Below are 16,323 nucleotides of genomic sequence, written 5' to 3'. Positions count from 1 at the left end.
ATCCAACATCTTGAATAGTATATGGGATATCAAGATAGAACTTCATAAATCGGAAGCTTGAATTGTAGGACAACCGGTTCTTTAAACTGTTAATTGTCTGTGTTAAGGCAATGTGCGCGGTGTTTTCAGCCACGACAGTAATAGTTATGTTTAATTATAGCTTTATATCCCATAAGCGACATAATGTTCTAGATGGTTTGTAATTAAGTGTCCAAAGCTCTAATTTAAAATACAATAATAATCATTACAATTGGACATTAAATACAACTGACCATCCATGTAATGCAGTAAACGAGTAACTGTTTTAAGTTGAATCATTTTGGCAATATTTACGTTTTGAAAATCGCATATTATACATGTTCATTAAATTGAATGTAAGTTATTACATTTACATGTAAAAAGCTGTATGTTTATGATTTGATTATAGTACCGTGTAATTTTCAGCCAAGGCGTCGAGCACAATATCTTCGTTGATGTACGGAACTCCTCAGGTATTTGACTAACATTAGTGTTACTGTTCTAGTATGCAAATCATATACACTGGCTTTGATCTTGATGGTTGGTTTGATGATTTTACAATTTTGGAAAATAAGTAAAATTAGTCGTGTTTAAATTGTCGTATCGATAAAATACTAAGGGAGAATTAAACGATTATATCGCCAAAAATATATCAAGAGTGTCATGGTTCATATACTCCCATATTTGAACTTTAATTGTGTATTATACCTAATTCAGAGTTTGGACCGTGTCAGAAGATTCATTGCAAAAATGGTGGAAAATGCGTCACGAAAGGAGGAAGTGGACCTCAATGCACTTGCGAACCAGGATTTACAGGCCAGGATTGTGGATCAAGTATAAGCATATGACACGATTTACCGTTATAAACACTATTTATTAAAGAAATTATCATTGAAAGTGTTTAGATTCATGATGTCTGTTCGTTAAGACTCATCGATTGCACTGTTCATCTGATCAGACATTGTTTCGGATCTCATTGTCCTTTATATAAAAATCCCGATTACCGTTTTGAAATTGTGTAGTCCAAATGTGTTCTTTCCCATACATTATTATGCGTGATTAACGATCCATATCTTAAAGCGTTGATTCTTGTGTTGAAAAATCTTGTTTTAATCTGCATAATACTAAGAATGCCGAATACTTATTGTCATGATAATTGTTCTGTTTTTAATATTTAGATGTCTGTAATCCTTCACCGTGTCAAAATGGAGGGACATGTCGTTATTCTGTCAGCACCTACGTTTGTGAATGTGTCTCTGGATATACCGGTTCAAACTGTAGCATAGGTAGTTATAAGTGCATATTGTTTTTAAATCCTTAAACGCTTCTTAATATTGTTTCAATTTATTTTCAGCCATCAAGTTGCACATTGTGCTACACACCATTCTATGTGTTTATCAGGTTATCACATTTTGATTTTGAAAAAAAATCGGACTATTGCCATACAATTATGTATCAAAGATAGTTTTAAATATTCAACTCGCTAATTTTTTGTTTGCAAATCTATCTAGAAATTGTGCATATAATTAAGCATGCAATTCACTTATAGTCATGTTCACTGTTTTTTTTTAATTAAATGTAGATGCCTGTAATCCTTCCCCATGCAAAAACGGCGGGACATGTCGTCAGTCTGTCAACTCCTACACGTGTGAATGTGTCCCTGGGTATACCGGTTCAAACTGTAGCATAAGTAAGTAGTTATATTAATTCAGAATATTTAAAAAAAATAATCGTGTCCAATGGCCTTAGATCCCCGGATATTTCCATGACGACACACAATCCCTGATATTTATGGTTACATTAATGCTCAGATCAAACTGATATCATGATGATCTGTGAACAATTCTATAATAGAATACTGTGTTTGTGTTCATTGTTTTTGCATCATGTATTATCTGTGGAGGGGATATGTTAAGTTATTTGTATTGTTAACATTAACTGTACAGTATAAATGAACTATATCATGGTTGTGGAATTCCTAGGGATTCTATCACACTCGCAAATTGCATGTATTTTTTTATTCCAAGTTAACTTTGGGCTTGCAAAAAGCAACGCAATCCACTTTAAATTGTGCGAAACAACCCATAAATATACTATTCCTGCGTGTTACATAATACAGATTTAGTTGTAATTATTTCTGTGTTTCAAAACAACTTGGTTTGTGTTTCAAACCGATATTGACCCTTGTCGATCACCTGGTTATAACATTTGAACAATTTAGATCCAAATGAATGCAACCCACAAAACAACTGTAAACATGGTACATGCATTGATGGAATAAACAACTATACTTGCAATTGCAACGGGACAGGATTTCAAGGAAGCTATTGTGAAAGAGGTATATACTTTTTATCATTACAGATTAAATTAACGATGTTATTGCATTTCTAATTGCAACGTAGAACACGATTACAACATGATATGCATGATCCATTTCAAAAAAGATAAATAGTATATAATGAAGAAAAGAAAGATTACATACATTAAGTTTATATAGTGAAGCAACAATATTTTGCGTGTAACGTTGATAACAATATTGTTTTGTAAATATTGACGAATGCTCATCTTATCCATCCCAGAACGGAGCAGCATGCAATAAGTCTGTGGGCTTAATATATTGTAAATACCCTCTTGGTAACGTTTAAGTTAGTGTGTTAAAATCAGTAGCCTAAATCATTGAACAAAAAATGAAAAGCCATTAAACCTATGGGTTATCGTGGTATGATTTGTGTTGATGAGTGATCGAAATAAGTTATCGTTATATTTTTCATGCATTTATAAAAGAAGAAGTGTTATATAAGTTATAATTATTATATATTAGTGATAATTGTAATCGTAATGGTATAATTGGTATAAGAAAATGTGTGTTGTTTTAAAAGATGGAAGTGTTGGTGTTGGATTTGAAAGCTGAAATAATGTATTTATATATAAGCAGTAAATAACAGTTAAGTATAATTTGAAAAGATGTGAACGCATTAAACTGTTAGAATAGTGACGTGTGTATATGTTCCTTCAGATATAGACGACTGCATAAGTTCACCCTGTAACAATGGCGGTACATGTATAGATGGTGTCAACTCATACACATGCAAGTGCATTCTTGGCTGGGAAGGGGGCCGCTGCGACACATGTACATTTTTATTCAAATATACGCTTTTTAGAACTAAACTCCATCGCAACATTAATGATAATATTCGAACAAGATGTATGTTTACATTTTAAATACTATTGATTTCAAGTGTGTTTTATGTATTCAATTGCTTTGTTTTTACATAATAGTTTTATCATAATAGTTCATTATGATGTAGTATAGTGAGTTTCAGTATGAAGTGTGTCTGAATTTTAATATCTGCCTGGTCATGTAAGCTTTAAAATATGTACGTGTCACTAATTAGCATAATTAGGAAAACTTTGTATTGGTATAACGCCTATTTTCGCTGAAAAGAAGCCCATTACTAGAAAGAGTGTGCATTCACTTTATACACACACGTACATGTCTTATAGGGAATGCACAAGCAATCGACGAATGCGTGTCTAATCCGTGTCAGAACAACGCCACCTGTATTGATGGATCAAACAGTTATTCGTGCATATGCAGGCCAGGTTACACAGGTTACAACTGTCAAAACGGTAATATTCCATACATATCAGTTCTGTTGTCTGTTGTTGTTTTCTTGTATTGTTGTGATTGTTTTTTTATTTGCATATATGTTCTAATATCTTCTCCTGAATGAATGCATGAATCGTTAGTTTAGTCTATACGGATTTATGCTAATATACACCAAAGTGTTTCTATTTATTGTTTGCGTTAAAATTATTTCCACATTTTTATAGCTAAAGATCGTAAATACACTGTATACTCTTGCTGTGTTTGATTTGGTTGTTAATACTTTCTAAATGGTTTGACTGATTAAGTCATCTAGCACATTAACTATTGCGGATTGTGCGTTTTCAGTATATATTGTAACCTGTTACGTTTAATAGACGTGGTTTTTACAAAGACTTAGTCATGAAAGGTTCACTATAACCATATATCAGCTTGCGTGATTTTTTTTATTTTAGAAACAAACAAATGTGCATCTGGGCCATGTAAAAATGGTGCTATATGTACAAAAGTGGCTAACGGATTTAAGTGCGCATGTCCACCTAACCACCCCGGCCTTCAATGCGAATTAGGTAGGCGGGATAGTTCAACTTTTATTGCATTAAAAAAGAAATGGAAATGATCGTGGCCAAACTTTGTTTACTTATCAACCTTACAATTTTTGTTGATTTTTTCTTTCAAACATATATTCCACAAACAAATGGCATATCAGACTACCGATATGGTATGATATGTTCAAACGTTAAATAAAACATAGTAAACCAGAATACCATACAGTGCTACCACAAATTGAAGAATGCCATACAATCAGCTTGGAAAAGTTTTAATTGTATATTGCATATACCCATGGAATGATACAATGTGAAGTAAATAAAATGATTGAATACTGTGTATTCATCTATGACATTTCCAATACAGAATGTATATCAGGTCCTAGTTTTTAATGATTCCTCAGCATTCGTCTGTTGCTCTTTTATAAATCTGAATATAGATTGAGAATGTTCTTATCCGTTTTTTGACATGGTAATGGTAGTATCTTGTTTGGATTTAATTCTTATTATATTAACAGATTTAGGCGGATCCTTGAATGAACCAAGGACACCAAACAATCCGGTAAAAACCAATTTAATTGTTCTCTTGAAATTTATTTTTAAACAAACAAAGCTTTTTATTTACTTTCTATGAACATACCAAAAGAAAATAGTTCCATAACAAACAGATACGTTCTTATCAGGCATTTATCCAGAAATATAATATAAACAAAATCAACAGACACTTATAATGCTTTTAAATGTTATCGATTGCCAATAGAACCCTCCTCGGTTTACGGAATTCACGATTCCGGAGATCATTCGATGTCAGGTGAACGCGCCATGTGCAATTGTACTGCCAGTAGATGGAGACCCTAATACACCGTAAGTTGTGCCGGCTGACTGAGTCAATTCATCTCTTTAGATTCGATCTTAAAACATATCCCGAAAAAAACATTTCTTGCAGCTTCTTTTATAAAACGGAATAAGTCTGTGACCAAGTATGTTTTTATATTCCGTAAACAATTTAAGTCGTGTAAATGATATATTTATACGGAATATAGTTCTGTTAACAATGTAATGCCGTGCACTCTACTCTTTTATGAAATCAAATCGTGTACAGTTTTATATAAATATTAAATTAGTAAAAGGGAGTTACATTTTAATGCAACTACTGCAATGTTAATTGACATTGTGTTCTATAAATACGAATTTCATCATTATGTATTACTTCATTACAGACCAGTACTACTGACTGGTTACTACTCGCCTGGACTGATAGTCCACCAGCCGAAATCAACGCTAAGTTACCCGCCAAATTGCAGCAACAATGGTAAATGTTCGTACGACGCCTTTATATCGGTCAAGGCAACATACGTGGGCATTTTTAAGTATTGCGTGCAGACATCTGACTATCACAGGTTTGTCACTGCTGTTATTTTATATATATTTTTATCATGCACATATTACTATTCTCAAGTATTTTAAATGATCATATTATATGTGGAAAGCATATTTTTTAATTATTTTGTTACTTTGCAGTGTAAACGCCGACGAACTTTGCTACCAAATCGGTATGTACTTTGATATATTGTTTCATATTGATCTCTCTAAAAACAAATATATGTGTTTACCCTCTTTATACGAGTAAATGGAATACACTTGAGATACAATGTTTGTAATAATAATCTGGTATTTTGTGATGACAAAATAAATTTAATACAAACTGCTACTGTATTCTTTTTTGTAGAGTCCTTCATTCCGGTGAGTTCACATGCTTTTAGCTTGCGAATTTAGAAAGTAGGAATGTTATGCGGGAAGTAGAATTTAGTGCAAGGCATCAGTATTGTCATGGATAGCAATATTGCCAACTTAAAATAGTCTTTGTTAATTCTTTGTGCTTGCTTATTCGAATTGTATCATTATTTACAACATTCATATTTAATCAAATTAAAAACAAAATTAAATACCTTGCTACTGAGCTTGTGTGCATACTTCTATGTATTAACCTGAATAAAATGTGTAATCCTTGAATTCTTCCGGTTCACACTTATTTCTATAAAAAAACTGTTTTAATTTGATATCTTTTCGCGTAAATATAACCTTTAAAATGCAAATATTCCTTGCAGAACTCACATAATCCTGGCAATAGCAGTTTTGTGCAGCCACCTACAATGCCAAACAACTCCACAATGGCATGTCCGGTGGGAAAACCTTGCCTGTACATAATTGAAACGAAGAAACCCCCGGGTGGTCAATGGTACTGTTCATATATTAAATTGTAAAACAATAAGGAAATATATGTAAATATTACTCGTTATATTCAATTTATCCTCACACATAACTGCCATATGGAAAGTTGGAATACAGAATACACATCGACTTGAATTGCGTCTCTTACCAAAAGCTTTAGTTATAGTTTTGGTAGGGTTACAAGGACATTTAACTGTTCTAAAAATAGTAAACATAGACATGGTATATCTATTAAATGTTTAGGTTAGGTAGCGCATGAACCCTTCCTTTGCAAATAAATGCATACGTAAAATGGCAGTAAGTACTCCTACATTATTTCATTACTTATGGTTATTTTAGCAATGTCATTGAAAATAATATTATACCAAATAAATATATTTGTATCCCATAGTAACGCATCCATGACGCCGGAAATTACGCCCGACAACACAATGGTTAATTTGGTTCCTACTGTTGATAACGCTACATGCAAATATGATGTTGTCTTCACTCCAGCTGCTTCTTTGAATGGGACGAAGGTTCAATTATGCTTCAGGTATTCGAATTATATTTGTAGTAAACATGTACTGTTCATATTTGTTAACCAGCATGATATATGATACACGAAACTTCGTTTAATGATATTGTTGTTTTTTTGTTTTTGTATTAATTTGTAGTTTTTTAACTGTGTTTATACGGAAAACTGGGCTTTATTTCAGAATTGAGCGGTATGCATCGCAATGTTACATTTGACACCTCAATCTGGTAATATAAATTAAATAACATGTGTCACTAAATTAATTTATTATTTGATCGCTTTATTTTAGAATAGAACGATATGATTCAGCTATATTACATTTGATACTTTAAAGGGACCTTCTCACGTTTAGGTAAATCGACAACATTTTAAACAATTGTTTAATATTCGCAAATATCTGTTAGGAAACAGTGATACTGAACATTTTCCATGCTTTAAAATACCCATCATATGCATCTTTTGACGATTGAACAACCTGAAAATTATTAAGCGTTGCAACGCGAAACGATTGAATAATTTGGGGAGTTCTGTTGTTGTCGTTATACTTTGTGACACTTCGAGGATTGTTATATACATAATAAAATACATTCTCATTGTATGAATACGGATAGCCGAGTGGTCTAAGCGTTAGACTTTCAATTCAGGGGTTAGTGGTTCGAGTCCAGTTGACGGTTACTTATTTCCTTCTTTAATTTTATTCTTGTTTTTACTGGAGCGTTTTAGATCAAATGTTTACATTAATCAATATAAAGCTTTTAATGGCAATTGCAATACATGCAAAAATCTGTGAAAAGGTGCCATTAATCTGGTAATAGGTATTGTATTAATTACTATTTATCATACCACTACATTGATATCTGCTTAATCCTGTTGCCTGATATCTTTTTTTATATCACGGTCAACAGGAAGTTCATATATCAGTCATGTGTGGTGGCTACTAAGACTTAAGTACAATGTTTTGTTTTATTGTAAAACTGAATAAGATTTATCAAAACAAACAATTTGATACCAGTATGTATTACATTTGATCCACAACAACAAAAACATAAACAAGGTATTTTACAAATATTAATAATGAATATGTACATGCTGATGACGTCATGTAACAAACGGACTACTTTTTTGACACGCCTTCATATGCAAATATCAAAGGTTAAAGGTTATGTCAAACGTTCAGCACTTAATATTAACAGACCAAACAAATAAAACAAACAATAAAAAGCAGTAAAAATAGTATAAAATAAAATAGTAACACACTTCACAATAAAACCCAATGTAATATGCATTTCATAAAGAAATAATTTTAAATCATAAACTATTATTAAGGTTACATTTGTCGTCTTCTACAGTTTGCCAATTTTTCCACATGAATTGTGTTTGATAAGACTCGTTAAAAGCTAATTTCTTTTGAAAATAATGACTTAAACATAAACAAACATATATAAATACAATAAATAAACATTACCATGTCAGACTTTGTGGATGGAGGTAAGTTTGACATTGTTTGGGACGGTTTTATGGAGGAAGTTGTTATGTCTGAGAAAGACTTTGCCAATCAGTTTGGAATAAATCCGAGTGTGTTTAATGAACCATTTGATGAAATCACGAATGCAAATGTCAATTTAAATAAAAGTTATTGAGAATCCCTCACTGAAATAAAATCAAAAACTGAGAACAGTGAAAACATATCAGACGCCATAGAAATAACAACCGAAGATGTACACAAATTAATTGAAGCAGAAGATAACAAAAACACTATCTGGAAAACACTGGCAGATGTCAGTCGATTTCAAAAATATCTTGCTAAGAAAGGCGAACGAAGGCCATCCACAATTTATCAGTCGACCAACTAGATGAATATCTTTCCACATATCTGCTCTCCATTCGCAAGAATGATGAAGATGAATACGAGTCTGTCACATTGCGTAGCATCGTGGGAAGCATTGACGGAAACTTCAAAGAGCAAAGTACCCATACTCTATCTTCCGGAGTAGTGGTCCAGATTTTCCCTCACTCGTGACTGCCTGAAAGCAAAGCAGAAAAAAAAAACAAAAAAAAACAAGAAAAATGTATTTTAAATCACTGTTTAATCACGGAAGAAAATTGGTGAAAAAAAATGCCAATATGTTGAAAACTATGGCAAACGAGGCCGGTTTTGAAAAAAAAACATAAGTAATCATTCTGCTAGAAAACACCTTGCTCAAAAACTACGGGATTCCAATATCGCACCCACCGAAATCATTCAAATAACAGGACACAAAAACGAACAGTCCATAACCAATTACAGTCAAATTTCCGAACAAACACAAAACAGATGTTCAAACCTTTTGGCAACATGTTCTACTGCAACTCCATCTGTTTCATGCACTTCAGTCAACACTTCCGAAATGAACATTTCTCACCCCACCCACCTGGCAGTTTTACAAGCACAGTTTCCTGGCAAAAATCAAATAAATGACACGTTTTGGAGCTGTACTTAACGTGAAGAACCTCAATATCTACGAACAACCGCAACAGTAAAGCAAAGGCGCAGTATATATTCCAAATTCTAATAAAAACATCATTCATTTCTTTACACGTATTGACACACTGCGAAGACGTGAGCGACTGCACTGGCCTTGACAGTTTACAACGGTTATTAAGTTTTGCCTTTAAAATGTATAATGTATGCTTTCATTTTGTGTAATAAAGTATTGCTGCTTAAAGGTTTGTTGCAGAATTAAAGAAGAACGAGAAAGAAATAGCGTTATTAAATTACATTAAATGGCGCTACCTTTCGTGTTACGGAACAATGCCTATTTTTAGAAAGATTCATACGCGATAAACAAATGCAGTGGCTCCAGGGCGTAGCGATTATTTTTCATTATTTCTTGAAAAACGGGGTGAGTGGTGTCAGAGGTGTGATAAACAGAAAAACAGGTTACTGCCTGATCGTTTTGTAATGTATCAGGCTAGGCACGAATAAAATAACGACAGGCCTCGCCGTTATTTTATTCTAAGCCTCGCCTGATATATTACAAAACGATCAGGCAGTAACCTGTTATTCTATATATGTCACTAAATCAATACAATTGGTATATAGAAATTTTTCACACATGTTACAGTTTCTCCGATCGGCATTGCACCAATGTAAATGTCAACTCAAAGGAGGCTATAGGTATATTAAGCATGATATATAGACTATTTAAGTATTAATATGCTTTGCATGGATATATTAAAGATAATAATATCAACGTATAAGTAAAAGCATGTTTAACATATATAATATGTTGTTGTAATGTATCAGAGTGTAAATAAATATGTACTCACAGTAATTTATTATTTGTAAAACAATATTTATCAATTAAAGACATTCAATGTATAATTACATCTAATGCAAAATGCAATATAATGTGGTTCCATGTTGATAGCATATAATAATCAGTTATTTTTACCGGCATTTAAGCTGAGAATTCAGGACCTTGCAGCAAACTTCATTGTACCAATGGAGTTTGTAAATCCCCAAATGGTACTGCAAGTTGCCGATGTAAGCCTGGATTTACGGGACAATCGTGTGAGAAAAGTAATTATAATTTGTATAATGTTATTTAATATAATGTTTCTGTCAGAAACTTATTTCAGTCATGTTCTAAAAATTAATTTCAAATATTGAACACAAGCATGTCCGCTATTGTTCCTTTTTCACTTAAAGTGTTTTCATTTAAGTTAAATAAAATGCCCAACTTTATAATAAAGCATACGTTTTTTTCTGCTATAAAAACTCTGCTATAAATATAAGATAAAACATGTATATATATTCCAGATATTGAAGAATGTGAGATCAGCTCTGTTCCATCAAGCATAACATGCGGTCACTCTACGTGTGTTGTGGATATTCTTGTTACCGGAAGGTATCGTGTATTTTATCAAGTTAACACAAGATCGTATTTGTATTGCAGATTAAACTGCCTTCACCATTGGCGACATCATGGTTGTTAAACAGAATTATGGAACATATTTTGTAATGTTAAAATCCAAAATCTTAATTATCGCGGGGTAAATAAACATCTCGGACAGGAAAGAGTGTTTTATTTTAGATAAAACTACAGCGTTATACCATCAAGAGCATTTTACGAAAACTGTCAATATTTATTTATGTAACTCTTAATTTTAAGGAAAGGAAGGCCATGATATTAAACTTGTTAACTTAAAATAGGTGAAGGAATTTCAGCAAATATGTTCCAGATATAAATAATGCATGATGCGCTGTTTCAGTCAATCACGGCCAATGGTTAATGTGAAATCTGGCAATACGATGCCCGTCATTCAGGGTTATGGTTCAGCGTATACAATTAGTGTTGATATACCGCAATCGCTGGCTCCTGCAGAAGTGTGTTTTAACATCAGCGCCCGCGGAACGTCAAGGTATATGCACAGTAAATATACGCTTTGGTTGAAATTATAAATGTGAATGTTATTTAGTGTGTAAAAGCAATTGTTTCATTTCACGTTCAATGCGGGGGTTTATAATTTAACCGGACTGCAGCTGTTTTAAGGCGCGCAGTCCGAAACAATTAGCTAGATTATTTGCTGACCTAGTTTTATTTATACTATCTGTTTTTCAGGGAATGTGCTGTGTCTGCATGTTCACGTGTCATTTACTCTCCAACGGAGGTAATATGTATATGTGTTTTAAATTGCCATACACTTGCATGTGTACTGTGAAAAGTCTTCCCGTATAAGTGGATGATTGGACATATGTAACCGTCTTATTTGTTGCCACTATGTAGATTTTCTTACATGCATTTGTTTTTTATTATAAACATATATACGTTAGTTGTTAAACATATTGTGTATTTCATTTAATTGTAATTCGATATATGCGCTTACAGATGGGCGTAATTCCAGTTCTTAACTGCACAACACCTGACGGAGGCCGTGGTGAATGTAACACAATAGTCGTAACAACAAAGCCGCTTCAAAATGGAACCTGGTTTGTATAAAATACATACCTTATTATCCCATGCCGAATGCGGGCAATATTTGAGTAGTGTAAATAACGTAGACATGTACTGTTTTGATAAATTCAGTGTATCTGATCGGTATTCATGTAAGTAAATGACGTTTGGAATCAAACTTGAGGACTGTAAGACGATACTATTTAAATGTCACATGGCGGTCTGATTTCAAAATATTAAGATTATATACATGAATAGAAAGATCGATACAACGTACACTTATTCTGAGGGTATTTGACATAGTCAAACCCTATGAGAAGGGGATTAATTTTGAACGGAGACGGAGGGCAACATTTCTAAAAGCAATCCCTGACACAAAAGGACAACAGTTTTGTACTTAAGAAATGACTGTTTCGTTACAATATACGTTTTATATATAAGTGTATTCGAAATACCCATGTCCAAAAAAACATTTTTTTCTCAACTTGAAATGTGTTAATTAAAAACAAAAAATATGAAAATAAAATTGTTATTCTAGGAAAAATATGTGAGAATGCCGAAATCTGTATTTAAAATGTACAGATAAAGTCCAAATTGTTCATTTGGGCGATCTAGTATAAATACTATGATTATCATTTATATGTTCACTTATTATTTGGAATGTTAATTCAGTTTGCTAAAACGTAGCCTTAACCATTTACAGCGCTGTAAAGTGCCAAGGCCGTCCTTTCCTTCAGGTCTTCTTCTAGTCTTTCATAGCTGCGGATTTGGTTCAATGCTTGTTACAAGGACTGGTCATAACATGACGAGCCTCGAATTCATAAAGAATAGTTATATAATGGTTGACATACTGATTTGTCTAGTGGCAAAGTTTTTGATAAGGGTCTTCCTGTTTTGTGTTGGCATGGGACTTTTAAAAAAAACGACTAATACTTTGGATTGATCATTTTAATGTTATTTACAAACGATGTGTACTGGGACAAAAAGCCAGTCGATGTTTTGACATTCGCCCACATTTAATTTGTTTCTTATAAAAAAATGTTGCCAAAGTATTGGTTCAAACATTCAATGAGATACCTAATCGTTGTATTTTTCATTATGAACAGCCCAGAATTGTCCGTGCACCGCGACAGTACACTTGAGCAAGTTCACATCTTCGACAACGAGCTGATTTCACAGAACGGTACCAGCCCTCATTGCATGGCAGTAGTATCTGCATTTACACCAAATGAATCGCCGCAAAAACTGTGTATAACAGATACCGATGGGTATGGCATTTTTCGAATTGTGTTCCTTTAACATATAATGTACAACACATGTTCTTTGTTAGCTTAAACATAATTTGAAAACGTGTCTGTAAAACATGTTCATTTCAAGATTAAATGATGATTGACAAATCGAATAACTACTATGGTCGTTAGCCGTGAATGCTTGTTGGTGTGATAAAACTTCATGCAAAATAAACGTTAAACCCTTACTTATGAAACGTAGATGAGAGCCGGAATGGAAATTTACCTTGTGTTGCTATATAACTTCATCTTAATTTTAAATATGGTTTAATGTTTTACGACACAGCAGCATTTCAAGCAAGCCAAATAAACCTGCTAATATGCGCGTCCATGCTGTGTGTATTTGAATATCAATACGTAAAACAACGTTGCATAAACTTCAAGTGTGAGATGGGTTCGCGCGATATAAAAAGAACGCATTTTACACAACCTGAACAGGTTGCTGTTTTGTGATCTGATGAGATTGATTTTGAAAAGTATCATGATTGTATATCAAACAATGTCAATTAGCTACTAAATGATATGTCCCAAGTTGATTTACGATTTTGTGTAATGACGCATTAAGCAAGGATCAAACGTAAACGAATTCGTCTAATATTATTTAACGCTTAACTCATACAGTGTTCATGGTGTTAGTTTATTTCGAATTATCGTATGATGTGAATAATTTCAGAAACGTGGTCTGCATGAACACAACGGTCTCCACATCTGGTCAGTACTTAACCCTTGCAGTGCGGGAACCGAATTGTGAAGGCCTTTGCAAACAGTTTGGATCCAGATGAGACGCCACAGAACGTGGAGTCTCATCAGGATCCAAACTGTTTGCTATTCTGATAGTATTCTTTGAAAAAAATCGAAGAAAATGCTAATTTTAGAAATTCTGCAGACGACATTTTAGCAGACGGCAAATTTTCCAGCATGCAAAGGGTTAACAATCGTCAATAGCTGCTTAAGATTTTAACCACGTATTCTTTGCTGTTGTAATTATACAAAACGTACATTGAAGCTGATAAATGATGTCATACATGTTTGTGTACATTTTGTAAATATAGTTTAGCTATTTATTTTACTATCTGTTTATATGTATTACGCAGTTATTCCGTGTAACTATTTCAGTTCCGGGCAATACGAAGTGTGCTAACGAGAAGGAGGGTGAGTAGGTTGTGTTAAATTGGCATGATTTGATCCCAAAATGCTATATTAACCTTGATTGTGATTGGACATATCAATACGGATTAAGTCCCGAGGCACCACCAGCAATCGCATGCATTATACAAACGAGACATATTTTACCATTTTTTGAATACACTTTTCTGCGTGTTTTCGTTTAGATATATGTTCGAAATGAAATTAATTATACTAGGTATTTCTAGTTTACATTTTGTCTTGCGATACACATTTGACATGCTGATATTTGTTAATGAGAAGTACTATGTATGAAAGGCTCGTCTTCAATATATATTTCGTTTATGTCACTGACTCTTTTGAGTTCAGTGTAGATTTTAGTGATATGTGTTTTCAATTAAAGCAAATGTTATGTATTGATTTTTCAGCGGGAACGCGAGCGGTAAATACCTATTTTACTATAAATCATATACAACTGCATGTACATATATTGAATAGAATCAATCGCCTCAATTACATTTTAACATTGGAGATGGTGTTAATGGGATTCTATAAATTTAAATATTTATTATGTAACTGCCGTTATATGCATCGAACGCTTAGATCTTATTTCGATCTACAATTAACAACAAATGAACACGCAATTGCTTGTTTATTATCGTTACGAATTAAAAAATTATATCGAGTAACTCGATTACCTTTACAGAAGAAACAAGTCAAGACGGGCCTTGTGAGCTGCGTGTGTACGATAGACAAGGACAACAAAACCCCTGTGGAGATCATTAAGAGGAAACCTGTGCCACCAAGCGATTCCTTGCACAAGGCTGCTGGTGTCGGGGCCGGTGGAATGGCTGGAGCGATGGTGGTAGGCGTGATTATCTATCTGGCGATCAAGAAGATCAAAGGAAATGGTGACTCGGAAACCATTGATGTAGTGTACAAGAAACCACTTCCGATGTCTCGACCGCCGTCAAGGTTGTTCCCCACGCAAAAGGTCACGCCTACTTTGGCGCGTCGACAGGCTCGGCCACAGTTAGACTTCTAGAATAATTTCTTGAACGGTCATGCCAGAGGATTCAATCCTCGTTAATGCCATTATTATATACTTAATTCAATCTTTATGTATTTGATGTTAACTGCAGTCGTTATTCAAACATGGTTATTGACTATTATTATATGTTTTACTTTTTATTTTTCAAGACTATTGTTTATTGTTCATGCATGATAATAAATTTGAACTTTATTAAACGGATTTTACAGCATTATGATAGTGTTTGTGCTACAATGAAGGATTACCCATGCCGTAAGAATCGTTGATCTATTTAGAGAAAAAGAACGTTATTACACTTCATTACATTTCAGCGAAGTCATCTACGTGCACGTTACCTACAAATGTTGATCCCTGATGTGACATCATTTTTTACTAAATACGTTTATTCGCATACATATGGTCGTGACATTGGTAAAAAGCAGAATATGCTACCGATTAAATTCTCAAAGTGTTCATGTTTATACATAAATATTCTTAATCGATGAAGAATGCATAAGTCACGATACGGTTGAAAAACATATGTATATACTTAAATATCACAGGATTGCGGAAACTTCGATAGTATATGATTAAAACTTAGTGAATTGGAATGTATGTGTTCATTTCAACTTGTACCATCTTCGTATTGCAAACTTTTGTAACAACATTGACACACTTAATGTGTAGAGTGTAGAGTGAGTGTAGATCTCTGCATAACACGTTTCCATGCTAAACTAAAACAATTGCACTGTAAGGAAGATAACAGCGTTTATGTAGTGCAGCTTCCCAAAAAGTGCTTTACGAATTCAAAAACATTAAACCTTTCTTCCGTGAATTTAAGTGACGCCAAATCTCAAGTTTTTTTAGTTAGGGCATTTTGTTTAACTAAAATATGTATTTATTGCATATGGGTAGCTTAAACATTTCAGAAAAGGGCTTGATACTAACTTGCATGTTTTCCAGATGTAAAAATAATCCAATAGGAAACGTTTAATAACTATATATAACTATAATAACTTT

The 16,323-nt window shown here is 33.4% G+C and overlaps 1 protein-coding gene across 1 annotated transcript in view; it reads left to right on the top strand.

The window, feature by feature from the left end:
* Window positions 1–15,538, top strand: part of LOC127872978 (uncharacterized) — a 58,679-nt gene extending 43,141 nt beyond the window's left edge. The window contains exons 73-98 of the mRNA XM_052416501.1: window positions 445–491; window positions 736–852; window positions 1,197–1,304; window positions 1,601–1,708; window positions 2,240–2,356; window positions 3,035–3,148; window positions 3,523–3,648; window positions 4,081–4,194; window positions 4,692–4,735; window positions 4,934–5,037; window positions 5,394–5,573; window positions 5,695–5,726; window positions 5,903–5,916; window positions 6,282–6,412; window positions 6,797–6,940; window positions 10,027–10,079; window positions 10,368–10,484; window positions 10,725–10,812; window positions 11,177–11,326; window positions 11,527–11,575; window positions 11,794–11,894; window positions 12,966–13,127; window positions 13,822–13,859; window positions 14,265–14,300; window positions 14,702–14,715; window positions 14,980–15,538. Of these exons, the coding sequence (XP_052272461.1) occupies window positions 445–491; window positions 736–852; window positions 1,197–1,304; window positions 1,601–1,708; window positions 2,240–2,356; window positions 3,035–3,148; window positions 3,523–3,648; window positions 4,081–4,194; window positions 4,692–4,735; window positions 4,934–5,037; window positions 5,394–5,573; window positions 5,695–5,726; window positions 5,903–5,916; window positions 6,282–6,412; window positions 6,797–6,940; window positions 10,027–10,079; window positions 10,368–10,484; window positions 10,725–10,812; window positions 11,177–11,326; window positions 11,527–11,575; window positions 11,794–11,894; window positions 12,966–13,127; window positions 13,822–13,859; window positions 14,265–14,300; window positions 14,702–14,715; window positions 14,980–15,318 (2,647 nt within the window). The 3' untranslated portion in view covers window positions 15,319–15,538. The remainder of the gene's footprint in view (window positions 1–444; window positions 492–735; window positions 853–1,196; window positions 1,305–1,600; window positions 1,709–2,239; window positions 2,357–3,034; window positions 3,149–3,522; window positions 3,649–4,080; window positions 4,195–4,691; window positions 4,736–4,933; window positions 5,038–5,393; window positions 5,574–5,694; window positions 5,727–5,902; window positions 5,917–6,281; window positions 6,413–6,796; window positions 6,941–10,026; window positions 10,080–10,367; window positions 10,485–10,724; window positions 10,813–11,176; window positions 11,327–11,526; window positions 11,576–11,793; window positions 11,895–12,965; window positions 13,128–13,821; window positions 13,860–14,264; window positions 14,301–14,701; window positions 14,716–14,979) is intronic.
* The last annotated feature ends 785 nt before the right edge of the window (window positions 15,539–16,323 follow it).

Source organism: Dreissena polymorpha, chromosome 3 (assembly GCF_020536995.1).
Source record: "Dreissena polymorpha isolate Duluth1 chromosome 3, UMN_Dpol_1.0, whole genome shotgun sequence".
NCBI lineage: Eukaryota > Metazoa > Mollusca > Bivalvia > Myida > Dreissenidae > Dreissena > Dreissena polymorpha.
This window is presented reverse-complemented; position numbering and strand designations above follow the sequence as displayed.